A 24,357-nucleotide genomic window follows, 5' to 3' on the forward strand; every position below is an offset into this window, starting at 1 on the left:
GTGTAATGTCAAAGTGCTCTGTCATATGGATCTCCATAGGTACACTAGTATTGGACAATTTATCACCTTAGCATTAAGCTAATTCCAAACTTTGAAGTATGAAGCTAGTGGACTGAGGTGATGTGCATGTTAGTGTGGCACAGAGATGCTAAAGGAATGGAAGACAGTTTCTTGAGCAAACAGCATGCAAGTAGCTGAAATAATAAGGAAAAATATATTCTGGAGAAGAGATTCTCAGATGCCCTAGAGCCAGTCCCACATCCACATCCTGAGTTGATAGAAATACCTGTCTACTTCAAATTAAGAATTCATATGTAATAGAAAAGCACTGACAGTTGTAAAGCACGGGTAATTACGATGAGGAGGAGAGTTGTAGTACCTGGCTATTTTCAAGTGACTAATTCATAAAACGATCTTCCTTTTCAGCATAATCAACAAAATGTACTTAGTGGACACAATCAACAGTCTTCTCTTGCCAGTCAGTCACAGAGCACAGTGTCGGCACCTTTGTATAACACTATGGTGATTTCTCAGCCAACAACAGGAAACGTGGTCCAGGTTCCTTCTAGCTTGCCACAGAACAATAACCAGAGTACTGCTGCAGTAACTACTTTTGCGCAGGAGAGACAAATCAGGTAATTCTTTGAGACCATTCAGGTGATTTGCTATACATAAATCATACATCAGGTGATTTGTAGCTTATATAGATACATCAGATATAGAGAAGTAGCCTGAAAAATCATGTGATTTCTTCCTGTAACCATGTATTTAGATACAGCTGGTTAACTAAACTTTGCCCAAGATACCGTTTTTGCAGACTTACAACTAATGGTGTTACAAAATGGTATCAACCTGACAAAATCTGCATTTGTTGAGAGCATCTGATACTTGTTATATTTTTCCTAAGGGACTCCAAATGTCTTCTTCTATTAACAGATTTTCTCAAGGTCAGCAGCTCGTAACAAAACTTGTCACGGCCCCGGTAGCATGTGGAGCGGTGATGGTACCGAGCACTATGTTTATGGGACAGGTGGTGACAGCGTATCCCACTTTTGCTGCCCAACAGCAGCAGCCACAGACTTTGTCTGTAACACAGCAACAGCAGCAGCAACAACAGCAGCAGCAAAGTCAGCAAGACCAGCAGCAGCAGGTCACCACAGTTCAGCAACCAGCTCAGCCACAGCTGACCCAGCACCCACAACAGCTCCTACAGGTAATGCAGCATTCTCTATAAACTTTTCAGTCCTGACACTGTCAGCATTGCTGGATTTTCTTAGGGGTACTTACCTGAAACCAGAGTTCTTCAAATAGTGACCTACAAACAAGCCTGATGCACAAGATAAGTTTATTCTGTAGACATTCTTTAAAGTCCTGCTTCTTTAAAGAGAAGTACTCTTTCCTATAACTTCGCTCTGTGCTAGGTCCTATTTTTTACCTTCTTCCCTCTGAATTGCTGCTCTTGATTGAGAACTGGAGGAAGAGACAGATGTTTCCTTTCCAAACTGCTTGCATTTTCTTTGCATTCTCGTATCAATGTAAGAAAGTGTGAGAGATGGTCTTGAACAGAACAAGTTGCTCTGGAAAGCATCAGGCAGCCCAAAGCAAGACATGGGGCATGAACATCTCTCCAGGCTACAGGGGAGGCTGAACAGCAAGTAACCTCGTAAGCAGAGGGTAGAGAAAAACCTTAAGTGGAGCAAGAAGAGAGATTGGATTGAAAGAAAAGGAAAGTAACACTCGAGGTGTTTAGAGAGAGAGACAAAATGCACCTCTCCCCTTCCCCAAATAAATCAGAAGGTAAGAAGGTGGAAAGAATGAATAGGAAAATCTGTTGCTATTTTAAGATTCTAATTAACCACTGGCATGTAGCTCACCCAGAAGGTAACATAGGTGAAGGAGACACAGTGGTAGCTAGAACACAAGAGAGGAAGTGCCTCCAAGAAAGTGTGGGTTCAGCCTCCAATGGTGCTTTCTCCAAAGAAAGGTAAAGTCCATATAACTATCACTCTGCAGTTTGTGCACATTCTTAACATTCTTTAACTACTCTGGAAATATTTTTAATTTTTTTTTACTCTTAGAGTGTACATAATTAAAAATCCTTATTTTGCAGTCAGTATTTCTTCTTTCTTGCTACATGCAGTATCCCCTTTGCATTAAAAGAGGGGTCCTGTGTGTAGGTGGAATATATACAGTGGAGTAAGTAACAGGATGCTTCATCTGTGTTTACTTGCACAACGAATAGCTAAGGTTCTGTTTAGGGTTAAATAAAATTTCCTTTGACTAGGTCATTGGCAGAAACTACTGACTAGCTAAAAACATTTTTCATAGGAACATACAATTTCACGCATCAGGCAAAGGCTTTTCAGCCACAAGTTGACATTTCTAATCAAAAAGAGAATCATAGAATCATTAAGGTTGGAAAAGACCTTCAAGGGAGATGAAGAATGCCTGGTGATTTGAATTTCAGCACTCATTTATGTAGTGGGAGTCTGAGGCTTTGGAACTGAATCAAACCAGAGCAGGTTTGAATGTGTTCTCTGACAACTCAGATACTTCAACAATAATACAGTTTAGCAGGTAGGTAGTGTCTATCTGTTTTTAAATTAAGACGTTTGTACAGTTTTGACATCATTCTGATGAAAAAGAGTAGATTTGGCGAAGATGAAGATCTCCAAAGGTCTGTTCCTGTCCTGGATTTTTTCTAGGCAAAAGTTTGGGATTTTTAATACAAACTAGCGAAGTGCAGGGATTTGAAGTAAATAAATGCGTTTTATTTTTTTCCCTTCTTAAAAGGAGAAAAAGATCAGTGTGGTTTTTTTCTGCCTCTGTTCACTGGGGCTTCTTACAGTCTGATTCTGCAGGTGCAGCAGTTGATGTAGTTGCAGAACATGTTTCTGGGTTGAGCTGTCCAAGTGCATTAGCTGCTTTTCTTCAGTACCATCGTCTTCTGGTTCTACAAAGGTCAACATTATAAATAAGTACTATTTCCAAAAGTGATTAATCCCTTTCAATGAGGATGTTTGGTTCTGCAAACATGGCAGTTTCTTTGATGGTTAATTTTTATCTGGGGATAAGTTTGATCTGTGCCAAGTCATGTACTGTTTTCTTGCCTGATTGCATAAACAGCCATACGTACTGTTAAAATAGATTCCTTAGACCCGGTTATGCTCTTGTGGTTTGACATGGAGATGAACTGCCATGTGTTCTACCTATTGTTACAGGAAATTACGAAGACCAGCTGCTTTATTAATTAGATGCTGTAATCAGCTTCATTAGTATGAATTAATCTTTGCGTTGTTTGTTCAGCTTAATTGACCAAATCAGAAGTTTGTTGTGATTGAGCTCTTCTGAGAAGTTAAAAAGAAGCTAGGCCTGTTTCTCAGTACAGCAGGAAAAATAATCTTCTGTTTGCATGTTTCAGACATCCAGGTTACTTCATGGAAATCAGTCAGCTCAGCTTATCCTCTCTGCTGCTTTCCCACTACAACAAAGCACTTTTACTCAGTCCCACCACCAGCAGCATCAATCTCAGCAGCAGCAGCAGCAGCAGCAACTTTCACGACACAGAACTGACAAGATGACTGATCCTTCCAAAGTTCAGCCACAATAGCTGGGGCTCTGCCTCTTTTTGAAGCAAACTACCAGGTAGGGGCTGCTCCATAAACAGTTGCACTGAGGTTACAGAGGTAGCAGTACAAAGCCTTTCTAACACCACGGTCTTGAGATCTACAGCTAACTTCTGGAACCTGTTAAGAAAAGCCACAAGGTGATGATGGGGACATGGCCAACTTTGATAGTTGCCCCAGTTTCTGTGTTCTAAAGGATTTGCTGCCATGTGTTAATTTGTCCAGGTGAAATCTCAAAATGTGACTGAAATGAGAGGGATGCTGAAAATATTGGTATTTTTTATCAGTCCTGTACATTTTTAAAGTATTAAAATGGACACGGAGCAATCATTTGAATTAGCAGAAAAAATGCCAGGAATATAGTCCAACAAACATCTAATTTTTTCAGATGATTAAGGGACAGTAAATATTTTGAAAATGTTGTGTGAAATCCAGTTCTCTGTTGTACAGATGCTGTAAAATATTGTGTATATGTCTGCATAAAAGGAGAAAGAGCAAATTATTTTATATGATGCATGAAAATGTAATCTGTTATTTGTAGGTTTGAATATGTTTCCCTTATTTCTTATGCCATACTCAGACTAATGTTCTCCTCTGTTCTACCCTTTTGTTTACAACATGATGCATCATAATTTTCACCCTTAGTGTGGGCACAAGTCTCCTGTTTGTGCTTTGTCTGTGATGTCACAGTTTGTTCGGTGAGGTATAGTGTGTTGGTTAGTTGACTTCTCGAGGTTAAATTATTGATGAAGCTGTTTGAACTGGTGATCATGCATCAGGGTTCAGGACATTCAGATTCATGAATATCATCCGTCATTTCATAACTAATTCATTTTATTTGAAAAATAGGAATTTGCACTGCTTCCTTGTGGATGGTTTGGAATTTTATTCCCCAAAGCTATCTTTTGATATAGTTCATAGTTGGAAATATTTATGTAAAAGGTTTAAAAAAATGACAGTAATTTTCGAGAATGTTTCAGTTATAGGAGTAATTTGCACAAAAATATATTTACATTTAATAACCTTTTGGGCACTTTTTAACCACTTTCTCTGTGGTGAGAATTGTAACTTGTTAAAATATGTTGGAATCTTTTTATTCTCCTTCAAAAATTAGATCTTTCTTTAGTCAGAACTAATTCAGGGTCATTTTAACAACAACAACAAAAAAAACCCATAGTGCCTTGATTTTAATTCAGGTGATAATGTTGAACATCTTGAATTACAATGTCTTGAATCTGTAACCATTCTCAATTTTGAAGTCTTAGTACATTGTCGACCAAACCTGTGTATCTGCTTCATAGCTATTTCTGTACTGTGTTCATTGTAATGATGGTCTGAGTTGAGAACATGAGCATTTTTGAGTGCTGCTCCCCCTCAAACACTAGTCAGAAACAGAGGCAGCTCTAGAATCTCAGACCTTACAGGTAATGCTCTTAAAAGATCTCAAAACAGAGAGCACTCCTTTTGCAGGAGTAGGAACAGTAACCTGATTTAAAACAAAACAACAAAAAAAGAATTGTTGTAGTGTTTAAAGCATGTGTTGGGGGAGATCAAGATTGCATTTAACACTACCAGGCTATTGATTTAAGAGGTATCACTGAACTAAGACTTCAGAAGGCAACTTCACTTTATAAAGAAAATAAAAAGTTCCAACAGATAAGATATGCTATTTTAAGTAAACGTTCAGTAGGTTTTTATGGTACTAGTTTGTGAAAACAACAACTTCAGAGGAAAATGAATAAATGCAGATAGATCTGATAAATAAACAGCAAAAGCAGTTAAAATTAGTAGGAAGGAGAGAGAGCTGGATTAATCTTGAATACAGAGGAGGAGTTGAATGAATGTAACCAAATGGTGGTGGACTATTTTGTACTATGGAACAGTTTGATTGTATTACTGGATGAGCCAAACCCATAGGAAGGTGATCCCAGTTTAGCAAGCGTTGGATGCTGTTGGCTACATTTTGAGGCTGGCCTTTGCCTCTGCAGGTGTCCCACCATTGCATCCTTGTTATTCCCCAGTTACAAAGCAAGAGTTTGGCACCAAAAAGCACAGTAGTGAACAAGGAAGGAGAAATATAGTACCAAAGAGAATGAGATTGGTTTCTGCTCCAAGAAGCCTCTTTCAACCTGGAGTGAGGAGCAGGTGCCAAAACCAAACATAGCTAGGAAAAAAATCCTGTTCTTTGAAGGGGTTTCTGGCATCCTCTGAGCTGGAGTAATGGTCAGAAACCTGTTTCTGTCAAGCTCAATGTAAAGAAGTTTGCCTTGCTCTATCTACTCTGACTACCACACCGTTCCACCAGTTTCTAAAATAAGCTGCATTGACTAGAGATCTGTGCTATCAGCACTTCTGTTAATGGAAAATAGGTTAGATAAAAATTGTTAACGAATTACAGTAATAACAGAGCACTAAAAAAAATCTGGGAGAGCTTTAATAGTGCCGTTAGAACTCTGGAATAGTGGTAAAATAGGTGTATTAAGCTGTTATATGGGAATTACAAGAAATAGAGATACCAGCCAAGCAGTTAATGATGCAGCTTTTTACATAAAGCTTTGTTTAAACTTCTCTTCCCATCTCCCCCTTCCCAAATACTCTGGTGTGCTGCTATAGGTCTGTTGGTAAAAAGGCTCAACTAGGTAAGAGAGAAGTTAGATGACGACAATAGCGTGGCTGCTGAAAGAGAACTGTAGAAATGTACGCTTTGATCAAGAAGCTTTTTGTAACCTCAGAGAGAGGTCATCCAATTACAGAACTACCAGCTCGTAGGGAAAGTATAGAAGATGGGGAAATTCAAACTGGAAAAACAAAGAAATCCCTACCACGAAATCAGGCAAACTTTATACACAAGCAAGTACGTAAGTAGAACTTGGCCCAGATCCTGTGCAAGGATGCAAATGCTTTGTTTCACAGCTAGTGACTGAGAGGTGCATGGTTAAGGTGTCTGCAGCTTCCCCTGTTGCTGAATCAATTCCTGAGCTGTCCTTGATTTGTAGTGGGAAGAGGACCAGGCTATTGCCTCTTTCTTAATCAGCCTTTTGCTTCTGCCTGATTCATTTACTGCAGTCATAGACTTATTTGCAACATCCTAATGAAGGGCACGATAACGAATGCTGTGATGCTGCAGGTCCTGGAGCGTAACCGTTACAGAATGACTCTGACAGAAGGGAAGGAGCCTGGTAAGGAGAGGACGGTGTTTATGAAGAAACGGGCTGGTGGCACGTAGCGGAGTGAGACAGACAGCAGAGTTGCATGGGGTTTAGAAGACATTGCCTGCAATGGGTGAGGATTTGAAGAAAAGCTTCTAGGATAATTTCAGAGAAAAAAAGAATATAGCTATTTTTATATTATATTTAATATATATTATATTTGTATATAAATATGAAAGGATTCTAGTAGGAGCTCTCCATATGCCTTCCATTTCATCTAGAAGGTTTACCTTCTGCACTACGGTTCCAGTGTGTCACCACCTTCTGTGGGCATCTTGCCTGCTGCCAAACACCAAAATTAGTAACCCAGTATCCTTACAACAGATAGGTTTCATTTCAACTTTATGTAAAAAGAAATACAAATAAAGCTATATCAGGCAGTTTTTCACAGAAAAAAATTTCTTAAGATTCAAATAGCACTTTTTTTTTTTTTGAGTAATGACAAGCACTTTACTGAAAAGACTATTTGAAAAACAGTTTATTTCTTTAGTCAGTGAAACTGTTAAAAAAGGGGGGGGGGCATCAAGGAAAAACATGCATAAAACTGTCAAGAGAGACATTTCTGGAAAATGTTTCTTTAATATGGTGATCCTTTGAGGCTCAAAGTGCAAGATTAAAAAGGCTTCGAAAACTGGTTGGCTTTGTGTTTTATATGGCACGGGGAAAGGATTACTGATTATAGCTTCCTTTGAAGGAGACTTTTTAAGTTGCACAGTTGCCTATGAGAGAGAATCATCTGGGGGCTTACTCGCCTGCTCAGTAATTCGAAGTGTCCCTTAGGATTATAATTTGTGTGAAATTGTACTGAAGGTTTAAAGATGTGGCCTTTTTCAAATGTTGAAGTCGATTCAAAAAGCGTTTATATGTTCAGAGGTTTAACCCAGGTATTGTTCTGAGTGTTGTAAGTGTCGTGGCACTGGGAGATGTCAAATGTCAGATTCATGAGTTTCTCTATTTGAAATCGTTATTAAAATTAGATGTACAGTCAGAGGGCTGGAAAAATGGTTATTTTGATTAAAAGGAAAGAGACTAGTTTTAATAATTAACTTTTTATTTTTTTACTTATCCCTGGTGGAAAAAAGTTGCAGAGTTAAGTAAGTGAATTTGGGTTTAAAAAGACGTATTTAAACAAATCATAGTAGATGAGACAACTGTGAGAGAACGTTTGGAAGTGTCTTGGTTGTCCGTGAGACTGGATACTTGCTTTTTCAGTATCATGATTTTTAACACTACATTCCTTGTATTTGTTTTTAAACAGGTAATTTTAAGCTCTGTTATGCTTCATGCTATGTCATCTGCATGAGTTTTGCCAGCATGATATGCTATATTCAAAGAAATTGTACCTAAATAAAAAGGAGGGAAAAAAACACAAAACAAAACACTGTGTCTGAACAAAATCCTGTGTGGCCTAATACAGAGACCCTAGCTGAGACTGAGAGATGCTGCATTAATAGACAATCAAGGGGTAATTATTTATGATACACTTCTGGGAACGGTCTTAAAAATGTTACTGCTTTGAAAGCGGTTGGTGAGTTGTCTTTTTTAAGCAGAAAGGTAAAAACTATTTATTTTAAAATATATCAGATTTGAGTTTTTAAGCAGTGTTGATTTCACAGTGTCTTGGGTTTCAGTTTTGTTTTGTATTTTTTTAACTGGCATTAGATTTGTATACGTAAAACAAAAAAACCCTAGTGCCGCTCATATTGACGTCAGGAAATGTAGATACAGTTCCCTGGTGTTCATGTGACCATTACTAACTGTCAAATTTTTTTAATTGAATAAATGTAACTCATTTAAAATTTTGCTTTTTGTAGCTTCTAAGGTTCTAGATTTTTTTTCCTGAGTTGCTTAATGTCACGCTGATCAGAGTTTCACAGTGAAGCGCGCTCTCACCATTTCCACCCAGACACCTGACTTGTGAGAATTTGCTTGATGTCAATTTTATCTTCTCTCCCCTCCCCAGACACGACTTGTGAGATCTCAGTAAAAACGCATACTGTACTCTTCTCTTGTCTGCTCTCTGTATCTCTTCATAAACCGATGGCCCACTCCAAAACCTGGAGACCTTTGACTTGTGTGGTTACATTATTATTTTGCCTTTACACCTGCAGCACTTTTGTGCACAACCAAAAATCTGTGTTGGTATCTTTACACATACAGTCCCTGCTCTGTCAAAATGATTGAGCAGCACTGCAGATGGTTTATTTCTAGGTGTAAGGGAAAGCTTCTCAAGAATACCCCTTCCCTCGCTTTCTGGCAGGGGCAAAGCACTCTCCTTTAATTCCTGTGACTCTCCTCCCTGGGAGTTTCTTCTGCTGGTGGATTGTCAAAGAATAGTATTTTAAAGGCACGTGGATTATCTCACCTGTCAGCTATGCCACTGAAAAAGAAGCAGAGAGTTGGCTGAGCACAATGCCTTTAGAGCAGGCACTTACTGCTCTGAACGTAACCTGTCAGGGTGGTCTAATCTTTTCTCACTGATCAAGGCGTGACTGTCAACGACAAGAAATTAATAATTTGAAATTAACTAAGTGCTCGAGGAAAAGGTAGGAGGGAAGGAAATCCTGTAATTGAAGCTGAATGTCTGGAGAAGTGATACATATGCTTAGCTTTTTCTACAGTCTGCAGTTCTTTTCCTTCTACAATCTCTCCAGATGCCCATGTAAAGATACTGATCTCTTGCCTTTGGGAATTCAGTAACCCTTGTGCAAGTTGTATACAACCTTCAGATGCCACAAGCCCCATGAACCAAAACAAAACTAGCTGCAGAAGTGCCACACTTAAAGACTGCCTGTCTACACCTGCCCGTGGTAAGCCTGATAGCATGCAGCAAGCAAGCTGAGCAGTTTCCTTAAAGCTGAACTTTGGAAATACCGAAGTATTTTTCCATAAACTTATCAAGCAATTATAACTGCTGCAGCACCTGAAGCAATGCCATTCAATGTCATTTGGCTGCTGTGCAAATTGAGAAACAAACCCTCTGTTTACAGGAGAACGCAACCATAAAGTGCCTGCGAAGATTAGAAATCCAAAGGTTACTTAACTCTCCACGCTGGGCCTCAGCCATTGGCGAGACAAATTCCTCAAGACTTCAGCTGTCAGAGGGCAGCATGCAGTAAGAACAAAAGCTCCAGTCTTTGTAGCACAGCCTCTACTGAACACCTTTGGCACTTCTGTTTTCACATAGGATGTAACTGCAGAAGGAACACACCTCTGTAGTATGTCACAGACAGACAGATGGAGCTGTTACAGAAGTGTTATGGATTAAGTTTAGCAATAAGATCAGCAGCAACTCACCAGGAGCACTGACTTTTGGGACAGTACAAGGTAAGCTGTGGAAAAACGCCACGTCAGCATGGCAGAAGCCTCTGCACGATGGCCAGAGCCATGCAAATAATTGAGGATAACCAGCTGCGCGAGGCTGAAACCACATGGTCCTCTTCATTCAAGAGCTTTTTTTTTTTTTTTTTTTTTTTTTAAGCATACAGGACCGTGAGTAGCAGTGCCAGGACTGGAACTATTACACAGCCTGCCCCTGGCCAGCTTTCAGACTTGCAGAATTAGTCAGTACCTGCCTGTCACACCCCCAGGCAGCAGCCCAGAACAAACACACCCGTTTGCATTGCCCTGAGAACGGGCTTGCTGTCAGGCTGGACCTGTACTGCGGTTCACAAGGTTTCTCCTGAACAACTTTGCACTGGCAGGACTGGAGATTACAGGTCTACCTTAATCTTTGCTTACTGCACTTTGCCACATGCAACGTAGGGAGGATTGTGAACCAGTAAGCACCTTGGAAAACAACAAGCAGCAACTAGTTTTTGCTCATTTTAAACTTGACATGATTTTTTTTTTCATCCCAATAGAACAGCCTCCATTATATCAATTTTGTTTTTAATGTTCAAGCCTTGGAAACAAGTAGCTGCGGGCGGTACACACCTTTAAGTCTGCGTGCACAGCCTGAGAGGCTAGCTCCTGTTTTAGAAGCCGATGGGGAAATGCCTCTGGAACTGACAGGGAAATCACCTGGAGCTGATGGGGATCACATTGCAGCAGGGATGGGAAATCTGTGCTGGATCACCACCCACGTTTGTATTGCTGAGAGGCAATAGGAAGGGAATGCAAAGCCTTCCTTTCACCACTTAAGCGTTCACCCACTGTACTTAATATCCTCCAGCCACAAAAGAACAAGAAATTGCAGAGGACTGCAACAATTAAAGCTCGAGCTATTGTGGTGTTTCTAATATGCAAGGCAAACCCAAAGCTTACCCACGCTTCAAAGGGAAAGAGCACTGTTGTTTATGTTTTATATCCTTTGCTCCTGGAAAGCAGGGCCTTGCCTGGCTAATACAACCCCCAGCTCCTTCCCCAGAAGCACTGCTCTCCAGGAAGCAGCTGCACCTCAGGACAGCAGCAGTTATACCAGCACAGTATCAAGCCCGCGCTGCCGTCTTGTAGTGGAAGATGTTTAACAGACTTTGTAATTCCCAGCCCTGCAAAGGGCTCCTCCTCCCCATCAGCAAGCAGGTCAAGTGCTGCCACTGCAGGACTGCCCAGACATGCACTTGTTTGATCCCCTTCCACGTGAGCACGCTGACGTAGCCAAGAGCAGTAAAACAGAACCACACCTGGCACTTCTGACTATTCCTCGTGCTTTTTTTCCTCTGCTGATCTTATTCTTGCTTGTAAGGCAAAAGTAAATCAATCCACAAACTTTAAAACCAACTACTGAGTACTTCTAACACAACTGAAAGGAAGATGACTTCTGTTGTCCCGGTTACTTCAGGTGATTTCTTACCCCACTTTTCCCCTCCACCCTCCACAAGTGCTTGGCTGAAGTTTCATAGCTTGGGCATCTCTATAAACGTGAGATCTCAAGCCCCCCTTGGTGCTTTAACTGGCAGCCTGAGCACTCCTGCAGTTGGTAAACAACTTGTGACATCAGGATCTCCAAGAAAAGGCAAAATAATCCACTCTCATATGCCCTACTCCACCGTTAAACACATTACAACTTAGTATGTCAAAAGAGGAAATGAGACAAAGGTGCAACAAATAACCTACCACTCATTCAGACATGCCACAGTTCTTTAGTTCTTGGCACAGGGAATTGCAAGACAGTGATAAAAGTTTGCTTTTCTAAGTAAAGACCAGTAACTTCTGCCAAATTTAGGGCAGGTAGGGGAGCGGGTTGGGGGAGAGCAGGAGCGAAGGACTGCTTGCGTATGTCAGCATCTCACACGCCACAACGTTACCTTTCAGCTCCTCACCCTCTGAATTCACAAGGCATCTCAAGTGGCTGCAGCACCAGTCTGCATCGTCTCAGGTTCTGCCTTCAACACCTCCCACACGGGGTATTTTAGCCCAGCAACCCATCTCCCAAAATATGTTTTAGCTGCAGTAAGCAGATTTACTTCAGCAGCATACCTACCTCTTCAATTAACACCTGCCACTTTAAGGAAAGCGTGGGCAACGAAAAGGCTTTAACAACATCATCTAGAAGCTTATGCTACAGGCTGCCCTTAAAGGGTAAGCCACCACAGGTGTGATATCTTTTGTATCAATCCCTACACACACACTAAGATGTTACCTGTATCGGGATTTCGAGATGAACAGTGCCACACACCTCTCTGATGGCAGCGCATTAGTAGGATGAGTAAGCAGTGATGAAAGCTGCCAAAATCCCAGCTCCTGAACCAGCCAAAAATGCAAGCCAGGTGGCTGCAGTCCAAGCCAACAGTCGAGAGAGACGGCTGGGGTCCGAGCACTACGAGGCCATGTGGAAGGACAGGGCAGCGGACACGGAGCTGCCAAAAGTAAGTTGGGAATCTTCGATCACCTTCAGCAGGCTCAGGGACACCGTAACAAGGCTCCACCGGATTTCTTGAATTGTGAAGAACTCCAGCAGGCAAGTGACAACGTTAAATCACTGTAATTAGTAGCAACTGCTAAAGTACGTTTTAAAGCTTTTTCTAACTTTTCAGAACCTGTTTAATTTTGTAATAGATTTCTAAGCATAAGTCCATGTTTGTACAAAAAAACAAACAAAAAAACAGTAGGACCATTATTCAGACTAAAGTCTTACCTGCCTATTGTTAGATAGCAGCCAGATAGCGGTCAAAAGCAGTACTTTGCATCACATACAAGCCTGGAACAGTAAAATGTAAATGCAGAAGTTGCCTGGATGCGTTCTGCAACTTCACATTTACCTCTACAAACACCACAGTAAATAGCTTCTTTTTTCTGTTGTTTGTAATTGTTTTAATACCAAAACAGCTTTAAGCGGTGTATATAAAGACTGGAAGGTTTCTACATGAGAACGCAGCCAGCTAGTCTGGCTTTGTCTTTTGACAAGAGCTTTTGGCAGGATGAGCAGCAGCCTGCAGCACCATAATTACTTGACAAACACGCTGTAATCCAGCAGTACCACTTCGGGGTAACACAACAAACAGCTGTCCAGCGAGCAGTTAGAAATTCAGGCTCTTCCTTGCACCTTCTGTTTTGACATGACCTGTGTGACACATCCCCTGCAGGTATGAGTTTAAACACACTGCCCACAGCATGTTTCCAGGGCGTGGGAGAGAGCAGGCTGCAGTGACTGGCTAACGTTGGGTTCAAACTAAACAGAACAACACAGCACATTGCCCAGAAACTAACCAGGGCACTGCCAGCACACCTTTCATTCAGGTCAAGGCATGAATATTTAGGCTTGGAGCCTGAAATTGTAACCTACTTTCATACAGCTGTGCATGAAAGGGAGCAAGCTGCCACAGCCTTGGGTTTCCAGCAAGGTGGCACTAAGTGCTGTCTGTCTGTTGGCAGAGAAACCCAAGGGAAGGGCTAATGCTCGGTTCTCAAGCTACACACTGAATGGTCAGATCTGTGAGGCTGCATCTTACTTGAACTTGAGTAAAAAGCCGACTGCTGCCACTAGAAACCGTTATCTTCAACTCCACAAGACTGCCACTGAATAGATCTCAGAGGGTTATTTGAGCTATTGACTCAGAACCCAAACAGGCACTGAATAGCAGAGAAAAACACGTTTCAGTAATCCACACATCTTAAGCTGTCAACATTCTTGAAGTGTTTATAACTGGCATTTATAACAGTATCCAAAATAAATTTATAAACTTTCCTAGCCTTAGATATATAACCATTACTTTAACCTTTGTGGCAAGAATTATGGGAACTGTCAAAAACAATACTGAAAATAACTCAAACGGAGACACTATGTTTTATTAATACTCCTCCAGATTACATTTCTATTCCTAAAAAGAAAAATATGAACACATCTAAATCTAAGAATTCCATTATTGTTCAATCCTGGGAATGGAATATCGTTACGTTGGACCATTTCATTATTTTCCACATACCTTAACGTTTTAAAATTCAGAAAAAAGGAGAAAAAAAGTCAAATAATAGTAGCTTCAGACAGTTTGCATATCGAACATGGTAGGTTGTTAATCGCCAGACACCGATTTCCTGATATAAATCCCTGATTAAGAAGTTTGCCCTCTACATTAAATTTATAAAATGCTCTGTTGGTGGCTCAGCCACTCCATGGTATAGGAGCTGCTCCCAGGCTTCTTGTTGCTTAGATTATCCAGCCTCAGGCACATTCTGGAACCCAAGTCCTCAGAAGAAGGAGTCAGCCGTTTTCTCTTTAATGCTTTGTCAAAGCAATATGGGACAAAACACTTATGGTCTGCTTCAGAGAAGACTTAAGAATAAGCTCTTGAAGAGAGGTGGAAGTGTGTAATGGAGGAAGAAAAAAAAAGAAGCCTCGCTATTTTTGATGTAGGTCCTCAAAACTCAGCTGAGCCAGGTCCAGCAAACAGAACCGCACAAATCCTACCAAGGGAGCAGGCACCACTGAATATACAACCAGACAGTAAGCAGATCTCCACCGCAGAAGCTGTCCATAAATGCGTCAATCCCACAGATCATTTGCTATAAAAAGTTCAGTGTCTCATCTTCAGTGCTTGTTTAACTCTAATTCTGTACATTATATACAAAACCACACAAGGATAGCTGCTCGATGCTTTCAATCCTTGTTTTGCAGTGATGAAAAAATTTAAAAACCAGAGTCTGGACTTATAAATAGTGCAGAAAATGCAAAAGCTAAGAAGACAATGCCTCCTATGATTGTCACTGAAAAGGAAAAATAAACCAAAAAGAAATTAGATACTAAGAAAGTTAAATATCTCCCATGGCACATTACAGATTATTTATTTGTAAGAAGTCTGATTCCCAAAACAATCTTACTTTTAAAATATATACTGCAAACAGTAGACATTATTTCTAGCTTAGTGTCAGGATGTCCATATGCCACCCCCTTGTCTGATTTTATTTACAAGAATGTATTTTGGTCCCTAGAAGGAAGCTTTGACTTGTATTACTTCAGCTCATGTAAAAGAGAGGTTGATTCCTACTGTTGATTATTTGGCTATATGGAGGAAATTAAGATACAATATTCTCAAGCTGGAGCAAGTCATCAGTTAAGAGTAATATTATTGATTAGCATTTTTAGAACAGTTTAAGTAACTATATTGAAAGAGACTATGAAAACCATTCCCTGCTTACAGTGGCCACAAGCCGCTAGGAAATGGGGCAATATCACTGCTTTTGGCCCATTTTACTACTCTAAACAAGCTAATGGGCTAGGTGGGTCTTTGATCTAACCTAGTAAGGCCATTCCTCCAGCCACAGATACACACTGAGCTTATTTATAGGACATTAAATCATTGTTAGATTAGCATCTATCATCTACTGCCATAACAAAGGAGACAGAATATGCATTTCACCTTTTGTAGATGTTTACACCACCACCCCCTCACCTTTTCTGAAACTACAGAAAGCGCACAGACCCAAACCCTGGCAGGAAATTACAGAAGCTTCAAGCAACACCCTTCCCAAGCACGCTACTACTGACATTACAGCCATTTCGCCAACATTAATACATTTTTCAGTTGGAATGAGTTTTTACTTACCAGTCCTCACAGAAATTTTTTGTGCTATCATTCTCCCTCCAATAACTGCTAAACCAGTGCACAGACAGTGTCCCACTGTTCCTCCTACTGCCACGCCATAGGGATCCTGAGGAGAAAAGACAAAAGGGAAACATCAGTGCAACTGAAAGCCTACTAGTCCCATGACAAGCGCCTACCATGAGAGGGCCATAACTTGGCTCTTTGGTTAGGCAGGATGAAGCATGAGGAGCATTCCCTGGTGGTCACTCTGCTTCAGCATCTATCATCGTCTTAAGGAACAGTAACAGTATATTTCAGCTCGTGTGACAGGCTTAAATCTAAACCTGACTAATATGGGATGTTTCAACCAAGAAGCACCTTTGAGTGGTTAAACACAGATCCGCAAGTGTTTAAGTACAGCAGAGTGATTTAAGTAATCTCTGGAGGTAAAGTGGCAGCTGTTGCGAAATACAATATGCATCAGCTGGAAGAACACCAACCTAATTATAAGGAATGGGGAAAAAAATAATTCATGGACTGCAAATGTATGTTTTCAGTAGCTAAAACATTCCAGCTCCTTTGTCCAGCTTCACAAGAGTGCGCTCTATACTCCAGCTCCCCCCAAAAATACAAATCAACTGAAGAAGGGAGTACGATAAAATTTTGGTCTTGAGGATAATAAACTGCTTTCAAAACGTATTGTCAACAAATGCTTTCACCTCTTTGCATAATGCGCACCTTCTCACTGCAGTAACAAATTACTACTTAAAGACGTCTGAGATCTGTTTACAAATTGCACAGTTAAGGGCAGCATATATATTAAAAGCCTCACAGAACAGAAGACTCAGCATTAGAAAGAGAAAACAAATCTTTTAATGATAGATAAAGGAGGCTAGATAAGAGCGTGGTTTTCTGCTGCACTAAGGAAAGTGGAGTCGAGTCCTCTGCAAGCCTCTCCTGCAGGAAGGAAAGTGAGACTTCCAGCTCAGAGAGCAGAAAAAGCTACTGCCTCCACAGGAGGAACACATGAAGCCTCTAAGAGAAACAGGAAAACTGTCCAGGAAGTGATCTGATGTGAACAAAACAGACAACACCAACTGATCAAAAACCAGAAGCACGAGCTAGTGAGAGAAGCTACGGAGTAGTGGACAAAGAACAAAAAGCTGCTGACTAAGAAGCCCAGGAGGGAAGTAGAGCTGAGCCAGCAGAATACACTTGCCTCCATTATTGGAAATAGAATCAAATATTCCTGGAACCCCTCATTTCTATGCTGTTGGCAGCCCTCTAGGCAAAGGGTAGATCTTGCTCTCCCTCTACCCGATTCCTGACTGCGGTCCCTGGCAGATAATAATTTATGACTTCTTCCATTAGTATAGTATCTTCAGTAGCACAAGTGCTCAGATACTGCCAAGAAAGTCAGTGTAACGTGATGGGATAGAATTTCTTTGGTTTCCCTTTCAAACACAGAGTGATGAACATTTCCTATATGCAGGAAATTATTAAGGTATTAATATTATATTTATATTTATTTTTATTAACATTTATATTTATTTATATTAATATTTATATTAATATGCAGGAAATATTAAGGTATTTAACCATGTTCTTAAGGACTCTTTTCAGGATTAGGTTCATTAAGACAGACTTAAATCTTTCTCCTGTTTTATACAGGAGACAGTTTAAACTACCATTTATTTTCCCATCCAAAGGAACCCTGTTTCACTCATTGTGACAGGATGGACACTACCCACTTAAAGAGCAGAGTATTTTGCTTTCATGTCATTGGAGAATGTATGGTCACAGCTAACTTCCCACACTACTCACAATCTCTGTATAATTTTTTAACTCGTAATACTTCTGTAACACTTCTGCTATACATCTTAGCACTTCACAAAGAATTCACCTGAATACATTACGAAAGTGGTATAAAAACAATCCCATGGATAACACAAGAAGAGATCCAGATCATGATCATTCGTTGGTTTTGAAAGCCATGATCAAGACACCTCGAATTCATTTTCATAGTATGTGTTTTCATACCACTTATAGAAACACTTAATACATTAAAAGCTCAACATCCACAGGCTTTAGTTGCAATGCTCAGCACCTTCACAAACCACATCAGAGTCCAACTGACACTTCTTAACAGGATGCTCAGAAAAATGCAAAAGAGAATTCAACAACTACCTGTGGCAGGATGGGCTTAAGCAATTTACCCAACACTTTATAAAAACTTTGGCAGAGGCAGTAGTAATAATTCCTAACTTCCCCAGATGGCATGTAGCTGCCTGAACAATGAGATCATCCTCTGCTGTTCCCTGCCTCATTAACTCTAAGCACCTTCCCTACACTGCAATAAAGGCAAGAGGTTCCTACAGATTATAGCCTCCTTCATTACACAGCCTCAAGAGAAGGTCCGAGAGTCTGCTGAAGGAAACCTGAGTCCTAGGAAAAAAAAATTAAATCATCTCAACAAATGGAGAGCACAGGGAAACTATGTGAGTTTATTAAAAGGCTGACTATAAGCCTTAATCTTCCTTTAAATGTATTACAGTTACATACATTCTGATCATCACGCTGAGTACCATTTCATTTAAAGTATTACTGTAAAGTTGTTTGGAATTTTAGTGTCGTACACTAAATTTAATATTTAATATTAATATTTAATATATATTTTTTAAAGTATCTTCTTAACAGTTTTAAATTTGTTATGAGGAAGGTCTCCTTTTAAAGCCACTGTGTTAAAGCTGTATGATCTCACAGATCGAAGAAAGAGGTTCTGTAACATCTATCTTTCTACACCGTAACAAATAACAATTGTTTTATATCATGCAGCTGAATACAACTACTTTCAGAAATGCCTGTGCAGTCCCAATCATGCGACAATAGCTCTAATAATATGCAGAGCCTCAATGCCTTTATTTTCAGGTCTCACTCAGCACAGCTGTGACATTAATGCATAATACAGCAGCAGGTGAATCTGACACCTCCTGCAAGGATATTTTGTCTGCCCCACTAATCTACACACAACTCAAAGAGAGCAAAAGGACAGGGGGCGTTCTGCAACACTCACCTCTCTGGCTGCCAAGACAATGGTTGTTAATTGGGAACGATCACCCCATTCTGCTAGAAATGTTAAAGTAAAAGCTTGAACAAAGATTGGAGAAATAAAATGTAGCCATTTCTTCTGAGGTATAGTGGTGCCTGACCCTGTTTCCACATCTGCTGGACCATTTAACAGTTTAGTTCTCTGAAGCTGTAGAGGACAAGGGAAAAAAAAAATATATATGATTAGAAATATCAACTAAATAACCTAAATGAAATACTTAAACTGTAAAGCTAGTAATTTAATATCTGGAATGTTATTACCACTGACTGGTGCATTAGCAACATTTTATATTAGATGGCATTTTAAAATGCTTATTATACACACAAATACATCTGTAATCACCTCTAACTTCCACTTGTTGTTCATCTTAAAGCTTATATCTGCTTTGTGAACACAAGAGGAACAATACCTGACTTCAAACTACGGATTCCTTCCTATTCCAAAGCAGGTATAGACAACCTGAGAGGTATAGACGCCAATTCAAAAGCGGTGGCTCTCTAATTAGGAGTTCATAAAATTGACCAAAAAAATTTAACAGAAATAAGATTACTATTGCACACTATTCCTTAGAAGTGGACTAGTTTATTTATAAAGTTATTGTAAGAGGACTTTTGCTGCAGCACCACAAACCTCAGTGTTATCTTACCTGACCATGAAAGCGATGAAAGAGCAACTGTTCATGCCCTCTCTGCTAGCACATGCCTTTTTTAAAAATGGGCTCTCTGGAGAAAACCCCTTTTCTCCACAGAAGTAGGATATGCCACAGAACCGGAATCATGTGCTAGAGCAGCCTCCCGAGGCGCACTTCTGTCCAGCTGCCCACACATTTGCTGTGCAGACTCTCACTAATCCCAGACATGGCTGAACACCACAAACACACTGCAGTTCTGCAAGTGGAAAGCTGTAGCTGTTTCATTAGCCATAATTCACAGACAGTTTTGACTTACTTCCTCATCTTTTTTCTTAATTTCTGCTTGAACTTCCTCCAGCTCTTCCTGACCCTCATCCGGACTCATTTTCAAGCCTTCCCGAAGCATTCGGATGCCAAAAATTGCAAACAGCGCAGTTGACACGTAGTACGTGTACACACGAGGAATAACTGTTGTGGCATAGCCAAACAAAACTGAAAGAAAACAAATGTGTATTTTCAAAGTCAAGCATAAATATTATTTTCCCCATACCTTAAAAACACTTGCTAGCAAAGTCTGGGATTCAAGTTTCCACTAATAAACAAATGCTTTGAAAAAAAAGTTTCCTATCATTTCCTATTTTTGCAAGACAACACTCCAGAAACTCCAGCTGTTACTGGTCATACCAGAGACTGAAGTCTATTAACACAGAGATGAGGTACACCAGGCAAAGTTGATGTGCTACTGTTCTAAAGAATAGCATACTGACAAAGCGTAAGTCCAAGCAAAATTGCCTTTTCACTCAAGGTCTATACAAATCCTGCTTTTCTCCAAGCAGATCAAGAGATTTCATCTATAACCATGTTACATTAGTCATGGCATACAATACCAGTTAAATCTATCTATATGTATGGCTACATGTGGCATGGCATCTCTTTCCAATCTTTTTTCATTTATTTCAGACCTGTCTTTATTTATTGGATCAAGTCAGAATAGTATTTTCTGCAAGATGGATTTACTAGACAAACCTGCTAACCATCTGGTTGCCTGAATTCACTCATTTCTTCTTTGCCAACTGCAAATACCTGCACATTACTATTCCTCTCTCCCCCACACTCCCCATAAACATGCATGGTGACAAAATTCAATTGTCCTTTAATATAAAAGCACTGATCCCACTCAAAGACTAAAGGACATCTCCACAGAGCATCTCAGAGCATCTACTTTATGGGTATCAAAGGTGATCATCCCAAGCCAAAACTAGCTCTCAAAAAGAAGAAATGTGCATCCAGGCATCACGGACATAAAAGGCCTGTGTAAATAAGAGGAAACAGCTGTTTGGACCATGCACTCACAATTAATTGTCTCTGCTGTTTTACTGCACATGCAGTGAGCTACATGGAAGCGTATTACATGCCTTCACAGTTCAAACTGGGCTCAGAAGTTACTACGCAGCCTGAAAGTTAATCCATCCACACTGCCACTACCCCAAGTACGACTATCAGACCAAAATAGAGTTAGGCTGTAGTATGAGTGATCACAGTACATACGCACATGAATAACAGCATTAGTTCTATTGCCAAGTAAAACAGAAGAATTTCACCTAAACTTGCTTTTAAAGACTAAAAATACTGTAGTAAAGCCATGAAAGAAACTACACAGAAAGATGGTTTTAGCCTTACTTACCATATACAAAGCACAAAAACGATGAAATGATCAGAATGGTAAGGCAGCTTGTTATGTCACAAGGGTAAAAATGTTTCTAAGCACAGCTTGGAGAAGAAAGAAACAACACAACAAACCTACACACTGATTATTTGGAGCTAGTGAGTTTAAATGAGCAGGATTTCATGAAATCAAGGTAGGAAAAAACAAACAAAACAAAAACCAGGAAGTTCTAAACACAGCTTGCTGTGTTTGTAAGAAACAAGGGCAGAGAGAGGGGAAAAAAGGCAGCTCCTGTCTGAATAAAAAAAAACCAGCAGTTGGGAACCCCTGAACTAGGGAAGAAATTAGAAAAGAAAGCTTTCATGAAAAAGCATCAAGAAGGGAAGATTTGAAGGAAGGCTTGATATAAAAAAAGGGAGGGCTGTAATGGACAGATGGCAGAGAGAGCTCACAAGCTACACATGGTGCACCATCACCTATGATACTAGCTGAAGTTAAATGAAGCAAGCAGTGCAGCAGTGGAACAACGCTCAGAGACTGGTGTGACTAATAGCAGAGACTCTTACAATGCTGCCATTATGCACAGTGTGAATGGAAACTGCTCTGAGACCACAGTGATAATTGCAGCAATGCATACAGCAACACAGAGCAGTGGCTATACGTCTGAAGAACAGAGAGGCCTGAAGCCCGTTCATAGGCTTCAAGTACTTCTGGAATAGGCATATTTAGAAAGGAGCACATACACAAACTACATGCTGCGTCTGATATACCTGAAGGCTGCTCCATTTTATAATTACAGCTATGTAAGCACCCAGAGCTACTTGTTCCTCAAGTGCCATTTGACACCTCACTTCCCCTCCAGCTCTTTGCTCTGTCAGTACCATGCACTGCAAAGGATCAGGACAGAACGTAATCTTTCACTTGCACAGCTTCCAACCAGCTACACATATACAAGGCAGATGAGGGAAATTTGGCATTGTGTTAAGGATCTTTCACCTTAGGAGAAAAAAGTCACCCCTACAGTCTTTTTAGATGTGCTAATTTAATAGGTGCTAAAAATAGAAAGGAATGTAATAGCACAAAACCCAAGGAAGTACTTCAGACTTCCAATTCCGCTCCTTTCCCTTATATGCATATATATACGTCTAGGGAGTATAAACACCTAATTAGAGCTATGAGCCTAAGTACTTGATTTGAGCTACAGCCCCCTGACAACCCTTCAGAATCTCCTCAAAACAGAAATATACCTCCTCAAACAGCATATACCTACTATCTTCGATTTAATTTCAGTTAAGAAGTATTGATTAATACATATTTACCCAGTATGTTTTAATAGACAAACCAAAACACTGCGAGGGCTAACCTGATAAACACGTCATCAGGCCTAAGGCAAGCATAGCACCAGCCAGGACAGTCAAACGGTTGTACCGCATCGCCATGATGGCCGCGATGAAGAAGGTCTTGTCCCCCAGCTCCGATACAATGATGACCGATATAGCAGCCACGAACGCGTGAATAAAGCCCAAGTTAGTCTTGTCAGGTGACTCTTCGCTGACGAGGTGAACTGGAGCAACGGGCGAGGACCCCTTCTGTAAGGGAGAGACAAAACAAAACAAAGACCAGTTAATTAGGCTTGGACATCTGACTCCTGGAAGTACTGAGCTCGGTATTGCTCCTGCCATATGGTACAGCCTAGGGTGGTGTTGCAAGTGTGCAGCTCTTGTGCAGCATTAACTATCATTAACACCTTACTGGTGGCCACCTACCTCGGACTAAAAGTCAGTCTCTCAGCCAGAAGATGCTGCTCTGATTACTGAGGCAGTACTTCAGCACGCAGGCTATTACCACTGCTACAGTGAAACAAGGGGAAAGCAGCTTTAGCTCAGCTCCAATATTGCTCTGCCTTTACAGTCTGTGCCTATTTATGTTATGATCCTCGACCAAACAAGCAATTTTGGGATAAAAATAGTAAGAATTAGACTCTTCAAACAGCTCTTGAGCAATGATGACAGCTTAGGAAAAACGTGAAGCCTTCTGAATGTCTGTCAGGATCCCTTTCTTCCCTTGCAGAGCCCGAGCATCCCAACCACGTTCACATTTCATGCAAGTCTGCGTAAACTTTTTTGGTTATATTTTGTTTGCTGAAAACCATCTCTCCGACTTCCAAGTGGCCAGACCTGACCGGCACATTCCAGATTCTCCTTAATAATTAGTGTTTACGTTTTAAGAAGACTGAGATACCCGTCATCGAAAGCAGGACCCACGACAAGGAGGCTGCTGTGCACGTTTGACCAGAGAAAGTGGATCCGTGCACGCTCAAGGATGGATCGCCGCCTGACAGGATTCGCAGCGCTGTACGTTTTTGGGGTTGATTTTTAAACTTTTCACCCGTCATTTACCAAGCGGCGAGCGTGTAATTCTCCCTCAGCTGCCTGAGGTGCGGCGCCCCCCGCCCGTTGGGTTTCTCCTAACGGCCCCCGGACCATTTTCCGTCAGGATTTAAAACCCGCTCCCCCCTCCCCCCCCTCAAAGCCTCACCTCGGCTCCCTGCGCCGCTCCCTGCGCCGCCGGCACCTTGTTGCGGCCGGGCTCCTCCTCGGGCGCCGCCAGCAGCCCGCCGGGCGCCGCCAGCAGCACGAGCAGCGCCAAGGCGGCGGCGGCGGCCGGCGGCGGAGCCGGAGCCGGGCCCGGGCGCAGGGGCCGGGGCCGTCCCGGCGCGGAGCGCGGCGCCGCGGAGCCCATGGCGGCCGAGGCCCGGCGCGGCGCTGCTGCGGGCCTCTTAAAGGCGCCGCGTCACCGGCAGCGCCGCGCGGCCCAACCGCCGCGCCCCCGGGGAGGGAGGGGCTGCGCCAGGCCCCGCCTCCCGCCCCTCAGCCGCGTTTCCTCACGGGGAGGGCGCCGGGAGCAGGCCCGCAAAAGGGGGAAAACGGAATAAAAATGCGCCCCGATGGCTGGCCAGGCACAAAATGCGGCTCAAATGGCTCCCTGCACCCTGCTTTCTCCTCACAGTTTTCACACAGATACATATTTTCGCTTACCACACGACAAGAAGTGTGTTACGTGTAACGTAAATATAAAACACTAAGTACTCAATTAGCATTTCTTCAGTTTTCATTCTTTCAGTCTTCACTCAGCCTCTTCATAGCTTTCATG

General features: G+C 41.3%; 2 protein-coding genes across 13 annotated transcripts in view; one reads left to right on the forward strand and one right to left on the reverse strand.

Moving 5' to 3' along the window:
- CLOCK (clock circadian regulator) overlaps positions 1 to 8,634 on the forward strand; it is a 60,538-nt gene extending 51,904 nt beyond the window's left edge. For 11 of the 12 annotated variants that reach the window (XM_082760273.1, XM_082760269.1, XM_082760263.1 and 8 more), the window contains 3 exons: positions 427 to 635; positions 937 to 1,213; positions 3,422 to 8,634. In XM_082760273.1, coding sequence (XP_082616399.1) covers positions 427 to 635; positions 937 to 1,213; positions 3,422 to 3,610 — 675 coding nt within the window. In that variant the 3' untranslated portion in view covers positions 3,611 to 8,634. The remainder of the gene's footprint in view (positions 1 to 426; positions 636 to 936; positions 1,214 to 3,421) is intronic. The other variant, XM_082760264.1, reaches the window with a different exon arrangement.
- A 139-nt stretch (positions 8,635 to 8,773) lies between these two features.
- TMEM165 (transmembrane protein 165) lies at positions 8,774 to 24,005 on the reverse strand. Its single transcript, XM_082760282.1, has 6 exons — positions 23,743 to 24,005; positions 22,568 to 22,793; positions 19,855 to 20,030; positions 18,872 to 19,054; positions 15,820 to 15,925; positions 8,774 to 14,980 (listed from the first exon to the last, which is right to left on the reverse strand). The coding sequence occupies exons 1-6, from the start codon at positions 23,944 to 23,946 to the stop codon at positions 14,904 to 14,906; spliced, it is 972 nt and encodes a 323-aa protein (XP_082616408.1). The 5' UTR covers positions 23,947 to 24,005; the 3' UTR covers positions 8,774 to 14,903.
- Positions 24,006 to 24,357: the final 352 nt, after the last annotated feature.

This window comes from Aythya marila (assembly GCF_965140915.1).
Source record: "Aythya marila genome assembly, chromosome: 4".
Classification (NCBI taxonomy): Eukaryota; Metazoa; Chordata; class Aves; order Anseriformes; family Anatidae; genus Aythya; species Aythya marila.

What these genes read in the sequence shown, in the direction of transcription:
- TMEM165 (XM_082760282.1), bottom strand. Translation starts at nt 23,946, where the DNA reads ATGGGCTCCGCGGCGCCGCGCTCCGCGCCGGGACGGCCCCGGCCCCTG. An exon ending in TTAAGAAAAAAGATGAGGAA is followed by an intron (nt 19,055 to 19,854) that starts GTAAGTCAAAAC and finishes TGTCCTCTACAG; the next exon opens with CTTCAGAGAACTAAACTGTT. An exon ending in TTGTCTTGGCAGCCAGAGAG is followed by an intron (nt 15,926 to 18,871) that starts GTGAGTGTTGCA and finishes TTTTCTCCTCAG; the next exon opens with GATCCCTATGGCGTGGCAGT.